This window comes from Branchiostoma belcheri, unplaced genomic scaffold, assembly GCF_001625305.1.
Source record: "Branchiostoma belcheri isolate BF01 breed outbred unplaced genomic scaffold, Haploidv18h27 scaffold7, whole genome shotgun sequence".
NCBI lineage: Eukaryota > Metazoa > Chordata > Leptocardii > Amphioxiformes > Branchiostomatidae > Branchiostoma > Branchiostoma belcheri.
This window is the reverse complement of record NW_017804353.1, coordinates 44564-52854: the sequence shown is the minus strand read 5'-3', so window position 1 is coordinate 52854 and position 8291 is coordinate 44564. Positions and strand designations below refer to the sequence as shown.

Here is an 8291-nt window from a genome sequence, read left to right as displayed (position 1 = left end):
AAAAAAAAATTACTGGTCCTGAATCAACTGAAAAATGCTCATGTTTTGCCCCCCAACAGTTGAGGAAAGTCCTTTTCTTCCTACTTGTTACAGTTTTCCCATCTATCATTGCAGTGGTTTGATTAAAAGTTCAAAATTCAATGTTTAAATTTTAACCCAGCCTTTCGTGTTGACTTCATGGCTCATTTTGTAGCATTTAAGCCTATAATAGGATGCCTAGACCTGTTTTTATTTTTATTTTTTTCGCCCTGTCGCTTCATATTTTTTCTGAAAAAATCCGAGAACCAACAAATTAAATTGGTGTGGCCTTATCATACTTTTATTGATAAAAACTGGTTATATTTGAAAACTGATCTCTTAAAATGTATTGTGTTACATTAGAACTGAAACACTTTCTAACATTCTTTTTATCAAATTGAACTGCTTTAACAAAAATTCAAGGGTTTGGGAATAGTAAAATTACTTAGAAGAGATTACTTGCCACTGTGTTTATGAGAATCTAATGATGTAACATCACTCCATAAAACAGTTTTATGAGCATGCTGCATGCATGAAATGTAATTAGCTATTACATGACCTGTCAAAGTCATAAAACCTTTAAATGATTGGCCTGATTTCTGTAGGCATAAAATTAGGTCTGGGTTAATGAGATCAGTTCATAATTGTTGGCAGATATCGGTATGTCACCAAGCCATGTCATCACAATATAAATGCTATTGTCCAATTTGTAAAGTGAGGCAGTTGCTGCAACTGTAAGCTTGTAACTTCTAACTGCTCTTGATTTGGGATTTAGATTTATGGTAGTTCTAGTAATTTAGTTTTGGTTGTTCATAACTGATTCTTTGGTCCACTACTTTACATTTTCCCAAAAGCATCTCACAATTTCCCATTGGTTATGGTAATAGTTGGCTGGAGGCCAGTTAAAGCTTATTCATTACTGTGGACACTGAATGACACAAAGTAACAACAGATTGACTGAACCAGATTCTGTATTTTGGAAGAAAACCTTCCCACAAATCAAGATGGAAAGGTACAGCATCAATAGTTATTCCATGCCAACAACAGTGATCAAAATGTTGACAGGACAGATCATTAAAGATTCAGTCCATGCTATCATGGAGGGTACTGCCAGGTACAAATTGACCATTTACATGTGCTAAGGACAAGAAAGGGTGATAGAATGAGGAAAAATGAATCTAACTTACTTGGACCATGAGAAGAACTTAATCGGGGACTTAAACAGGGCATTTGGGGACCATGAATTCAACACTGGACAATCTTTTTAGCCACTTCACTTGAGCATATGACAAATAAACCAGCACACAGCAGGCCTCGAAATTAACTTTTTTCACTATTGTCCCAGAATTGTCCCGAACATAGATTTCAATTGTCCCGAACTGAAGATGGACTGTCCCAGCCTGCTTTTCAGGAAATAAGTTGATGACAAAAATAAGAAAACAACAACTGAATTTGTACAACTTGAAGTCCACTTTATTAGTAAATGTAGGAAAATACATGATAATATCATGGGCATGGCACCGTCCCTGATATTTGGAATCCCTGATTGGTCAAATTTAAAAAATTAATGTTTGTCAGAGTATTATATATTTATAGGCTGCCAGCAGTCTGCAGCAGGATGGATGGATCGCGTTCCCAAATGACGTCGATGGTCTTAGAATTTTCCAATTGCCCCAAAATTGTCCCGAAACGTAATTTGAATTGTCCCAAGCTGAAAATTTAGTGTCATTTGACACTGGGACAATGTTAATTTCGAGCCCTGCACAGATTTAGCCCATCTTTTTTTCTTTCAACACATCAAGATATATGTATCTTCCAACCACACTGCCATATTATATAATTTGAAATTTTGGTCAATCCAATGCAGTATGTCCTTGACCTGTGTACTTTTATCAGAATTAGAAGCCTATGGGGGGGGGGGAATATAACCTGATTGGTCTTACACACGGTAGTACTGATTGAACTTCAGTCTGCTTGGACCATTACTAAATTGAAACCGGAGCTCAAGTCTACAAACATTTTCAACATTCCCTAATGTGAAAAGAACTAGACACATTCAGAGTTGAGTTTCAACTGATTTCCAGGAACTTCCCATCTTGCCAGAGAAGAATCAGGTCCAACGGATACAAGGTCCAAATGTGGAATTCAATGTAATACATCTGTAAATGGAAACTGTTATTTCCTGTTGTTCAAGGAATATATGACTAATGCCCTTGCTATGAATGACTGGCTACTGTAATCCTTGAAATAGCTGCTGTGGTCAGTCTAGCAGCACATGAATATGATACAATTAAGTTCAACATCATGAGGGCTTGACTAGTAAGAAGCGTAAAAGAGCTTTCAATGAAACTGCACAACAGAGCTGAAAATGCCATTCATTTCTCAGGCTAAATTGGCAGACTGGAGTATTGGTCTAGATCTAGTGCCACTGGCAGTATCTCATTTGGAACCAATTGATACCATAGACAATTCACTATGACAAAGTGACGATATTTGCCTTCAGAAAAACTTCACAGCATCTCATGACCCTTTCTAGAGAAGTGTGAACAGTTCAACATACAACAAATTTGACTCAAACCAGTTAACTACTAAAACAGGGCTGAAAATACCACCTGTATATGCAGGTAAAATGGCAACTGCACAGCTTTTTTTTGACATCTTGCACCAGGCCATATTGAAAGCAGCCTGCAGCACTCGGGTAACAAACAGGCATTGGTGACCAAAAATGCCCTATGGGACTGCTAAGAGGACTAATAAAATCTGGTCTTTGTGGACAAAAAAATGGCCATGAAAGACAGGATTCGAAGTAACGCTTGTGTCAAGGGGGGAAAATCATCTCAGGGGCCACCAAAATTGGTTACATTCGCCTGGTTGTCCCCCATATAAAGAGGTGGTAAGTCATACTGGTTTAACTGTATACATCGTTTGAAAGCTCTAAAATCGCCCCATTTTCAGTGTTTACCGGCCCCGTAACAGGTTTTATATGGCGTCCAATACCCCTAGTATAACTATAAGGAAACATTTTCAAGATACTCTTGTAATTACTAAGAAGTAAAGAAAATGAGTGGTGCAGGTGAATGTTACAAATACCATTTACTACTCCAGGTATGCAGAAAAAATGATTCAGTGCCTTGTTTGTACCGTCTTCCAGGTTGAACCACCTGCTAATCTGCCCAAAGTGTCTCAAAATGGCTGTGGATCAGAAACGACTACAGAATAGTAAGCAGGAGATGAAGCATTTGCTACATATAGAGCACTAGTCACTTCTGCATACTGATGGTGACTACCAAGAAGCCACATTCAAGAATTCAGGGTTTTTTCTAAACAGGCGAATAAGGGAGCTGCTCCCTCATGTAACCAGCCAGCTCCCTCATACCAATTTTCAGATTGAACCCTAAGTGGCTACTCTTATTAAAAAATACCCCCTCGGTCGCTTCGTTCCTTGACATGCTTGCGATCTGCTCCCTCATGCTTAATTTTTCTAGAAAAACCCAAGGTACCTTGCATGTGAAAGGTTTTCTAAAACAGACCAGTATTTTCTGACAGGTACTTAACAATAACATCTGGTTGTTGACACCAATCTTTATTCAGTGTGACATGTAGGACAAGATACCCACTGGGATGTCTTAATTACGTGCATGCATGACAGGAACTTAATCTCCAAGCAGATCTTTTGGTGGGGGTAAGACAGTATCAAATTGGCCAGTCTGTAACCATTTCCCAACTCGAGTTGGTGGTGGTTGCGACAAAAAAAGGACCATATATAAAAAGCAAACGATCTTCCACCATCAACCTCTGCTTGGAGAGTACAGGAACTGAGGAGCCCCCAGTTATTGGGCATTACATCTTTCAACACTCTACTCATACTCTTCTGATTCTTGACATCCATGACTCAAAAATGTGCTTCTTGTTCTTCAATGTACGCTATGTGCTCATCTAGTTGATTAACTCATTTGAGACTATACCAATATTCTTTTAATCTCAGCGATCTCTTCTCTCACATATTGAACATTTCACTGACACAGGTACAACAAAATTGTCACATGGGCATACACTGTATTACACATACACATCAATGGATAGTGACATGAAGATATCTAGTAGGAAAGATAGTTACCTTTATTGTCCAACCCTGACTCCCTAGCCTGCTGGGTCTTCTGTGACAGCCTTCTCACAACGTTTCGATGTTCATCTGAACACTAGAGACAGGGGGGAGGGATATATACACTCTTCTCAATTTCTGCTGGGGTAGTCAGGGTGTGTGGTGTGTTCAGCATGCACATATACACCTGTCCTCTAATCTAATCATACCTACATCAAGTCACCTGTTTCATTCTCAGATTTGATCAGAATTCAGTCAGGAAATGTTCAATTAGAGTCTGCACAAGTTACCTTGGATCTTGTTTTGATAATAATTGAAGTTTTTTTTTTAAGAAGTAACTGATTAACTCTTGAACAAAGTACTCTTGGAAAACCTTGTCTTTAAATCCAGGTCAAAAACATGACCTCGAAAAAGGATTTACAGGAAAAGACATGTGTTTCAACTTCCTCTATTCAGGATAGACACAGAAATAAAGAATGAAACAAAACAGACCAGCATCCCATGGATTAGGTACTTATTCCCATTTTAATTCAGTAGTCTCTCTGAAGCTACACTATGATTCTTGGCATGTCCTGTAATTGGCCAATATTCCACAAAATAATTGTAAAAATAAAAAGGTTGTCTTTATTCTCAAGTCATGGCTTTTGACACTTGAACTTCTTATTAACATTTTATACCACAGAAATTATTAATTAAACATGCATGGACATCGGTCCTCTTTCACACATGGTGCAAGGGAGATGGGGGGGGGGGTGATCGGGGGAAACCATAACACATGCACATGTTCTTCAATGAGCACGCTAACTAGTATTCGTCAGGTCACACGGTAACATGCGGATTCGGAGGATCATAAACAAAGAAACACAACATACACGGGTATAACGAAGGGAAATCGTGTTTTTGATGTCCAGTCAGAACGAGCGACACTCTCGCCACCACGTATCCAACAAAGGAAAAAACCCGCCTCAGGCCTCCCGAACAGTTAATCGTTCAACACACATAAAATCATGGCAATTCGACAATAATACTGCAGTGGTTGGAGCTATAGCCCGCACATGTAAGGTACGACATAATACGAAATCAAAAGTGATCGTTTCACTTGGATAAAATCAACGCAGACGATGCATACACCCTAAAATGCCAATGAAATGATGTAACTTCCAGAAAAGGCTGGAACCAGTCTGGTTGTCAATATACCTCGACTTAAAACCGTTCTTTCTCGACTTCTAGGGGTCAAATGCGGTCAATTCTACCACCTGTAAAGTCCTGAAAGTGACCTTCACACTCTAGTTACAATTTTTGGTGCAAACTGACTCAATTAACGACGAATTTCACGTTTTTACAGGTTGCAATTTTAATGAACCTACAAAGCCTTACAGCGAAAAATGGCGCCTCTATATCCCCAACCTCGCAAGGTCGTTGCCCCAGTTCTACACTGTTACACGTCTTAAACTATATGTAACGTGGAAAATTTAGAGTCTGTACCCTGACTGGATGTTGTGTGCTGGCTGCTGAAAGTTCTGCCAAGCCGGATGGCTCTTGCCGTCCATTCCGCAGGCTGGATTGCAAAGAGACACGGCAGGCAGCTCCACAGTCCGTAATGGCGACCCAGCACAACAACACCCTATTTATACTACACAGGCGACAGGGCTAACTCCTATTGGTCCAGAGCGATCACATGATCGTCTGGAGACAAAATTTTGCTTAAAAATCTTCTAATTCTCTCGGTTTTCTCCTCTTTTCTAGCCTACACTGTCTCTTTTGACACACTGCGAGATTCTGGCGGTATCCTCCCGAACGGAACGCAGCTGAAGGCCAACTTTCTGGCGGCGGCGCCGGCCTGAAAAATGAAACACGCCACACATCACACGTAGTTCGCCAGCGTCGGCGTCACGAGCCCGCCATCCCATTGGTCAGGAACAATCACGTGACATTCGATCCGGCAAATTTCTTAAAATTTTAACTAGTTTTCGGTCGATTGTCGTAGATTCACTCCAGTAATCCGCCAGTTGGACGTAAAAGATGTCGATCCTTGGTACAGCCGAGGCGGACAGGTTTTCTTAGAGCGCGTTAGGAGATGTAAACAGCCCACACCCTCCCGCCGGCTGCACGGGGGAAATAACGGCCGCCATTCGCGCATGTCAATCATCCGCCCGCACATGCGCACTGCCACACACTTCCCGCCATTGCCCGGCATGTTTACGTTGCTTTGTGCGGGGCTGCAGGAGGCGAAAACTCGTGCTCTTCTCACCGATTTTTCTCGGATTTTCGGAAGCCAGGAACCCCCACATTAAGAAATCTACACACACGGGAGCACTGCTGACTTAACAGGTAAAGTTTATCTTGATCAAATCTTTTATAAGCGCGATCACAGAGCACGTGGCACTTGTCATACTAAAGTGCACATGCCATAATAATTTTCTGTGATCTGAGAAAGGCACGATCAGATATGTAACTTGCTAGGATTTAAATAGTAATCATGAAGACTATATTTTACGAATGAAGAAAGGTACTGACATGAGAGTCACTAGCTTATGTTCTATCGGGTAGTTTTGTAACGTAGGTTGAAAAGACAAGGTGGTTTTTTAATCTACTATGGTTGCCCCCCTCCCCATCCAAATCGTCATCATACATAGCACAACTGAATGCCATGCATATAAAAATCAGCGAAAAGATATTCTGTGATATTATTTCGTCGTGAATTTGCTGCTATATTTGTTATTAAATCGTATCTTATTTTCTTGTTATTGTTGTTCACGTATTATAATTTATAGGAGTTGTAATTTAACAAATTATAATTTACCATAATGGGAAACATGTTAATAACTTCATGCTGAACTATGATATTTTTACTTCAACTTCTACTTGAAGTTCAAGGAGAACTCAAACAAGGATGTCGGCTGAGAAGAAAGAGCCAGAAGAGGCCACTGTGGCTCCAAAGCCGGCCGCACCGACAACCACTGCCTCCCAACCCACCCCTGCTACTACAGCTACTACAACTACTACATCTACACAGAACACACAGCCCAAACCACAGCCGTTGGTGAGCTACAGCTACAACAACCCAGGGCTCTAGCCAGCACCCGTTTTTCCATCAATTACCAGAACTTTGTGGCACCTGAAGGAAAAATTTTAAAACCAATCCGTCAACCTTGACAGACAAAATCAACAAAAATCTTTTACTAAAAGTTAAATATAAAAACACCCATAGGACCACGGACAACCACATGATTTTGATCACGAACCTGGGCTGATGGAAAAACATGTTGAGCTGGCTAGAGCCCTACTACAACCACTAGTATATTGGATGCTTTGGTCTCACTTTTGGGATAAAGCACAAAGAAATTGACCTATGACCCGATATTGAAGCTGTACTAGTATAGGATAACACTACAGTACATGGAAAAATATCAGTCTGTGTACCACTCTACTGTATCTTGGTGGTAATACATGATACTAACTGAGTAACTGTTGTAACCCTACTTTGATCTTTCCCCAGAAACCAAACTACACCCTGAAGTTCACGTTGGCCGGCCACACAAAAGCAGTCTCCTCTGTCAAGTTCAGCCCAAATGGAGAGTGGCTCGCAAGTTCATGTAAGTATACAAGTATGTCATCTTTATGGCATGCTCAAGGCAATTGTGAACTGGTATTAGGTTGTTCCATGAATGCATTTTAGTTCTCTTACTAAAGAGTTGTGTCCTTCCTGTTTCAGCGGCCGACAAGCTGATAAAAATCTGGGGTGCGTACGACGGCAAGTTTGAGAAAACCATCTCTGGACACAAACTGGTAAGTACTGAGGTCCACTCTCTGTCGTAGAACTTGCCATAGCGATCATACCAGGGGGCACTCTAATAAGGTAGTATCCATACTAATGTACTAAGATTTGCCCTCTTATGGCTTCCCTGCAAAATAGCTAGACTTAGAGTTAGAGTCCCAAGCATGCCTCTACAAATATGTTATGCCCTAGGAAATGGCACTTTAACTTGAGCCTATTTCCCCTCTCAACTTAGGTGAAAATAAAAAACCTAGGTTTGGTAAGGGACATCCTCTCAGATGGGACATAAATTATTATTAAAGTTGGTGGTCCAGTCCTGTACTATCTGTGTACCTGTACAGGCTGTACTTAAAATTTATTGAGATACACAGCTCTCTCTCTCTCTCTCTCTCT

The 8291-nt window shown here is 40.6% G+C and overlaps 2 protein-coding genes across 2 annotated transcripts in view; one reads left to right on the top strand and one right to left on the bottom strand.

Moving 5' to 3' along the window:
- LOC109484271 (bromodomain-containing protein 4-like) overlaps positions 1-6453 on the bottom strand; it is a 35088-nt gene extending 28635 nt beyond the window's left edge. Inside the window, exon 1 of the mRNA XM_019787529.1 lies at positions 5606-6453. Within this exon, the coding sequence (XP_019643088.1) occupies positions 5606-5670 (65 nt within the window). The 5' untranslated portion in view covers positions 5671-6453. The remainder of the gene's footprint in view (positions 1-5605) is intronic.
- A 546-nt stretch (positions 6454-6999) lies between these two features.
- Positions 7000-8291, top strand: part of LOC109484732 (WD repeat-containing protein 5) — a 5349-nt gene continuing 4057 nt past the window's right edge. The window contains exons 1-3 of the mRNA XM_019788092.1: positions 7000-7163; positions 7620-7716; positions 7836-7909. Coding sequence (XP_019643651.1) covers positions 7014-7163; positions 7620-7716; positions 7836-7909 — 321 coding nt within the window. The 5' untranslated portion in view covers positions 7000-7013. The remainder of the gene's footprint in view (positions 7164-7619; positions 7717-7835; positions 7910-8291) is intronic.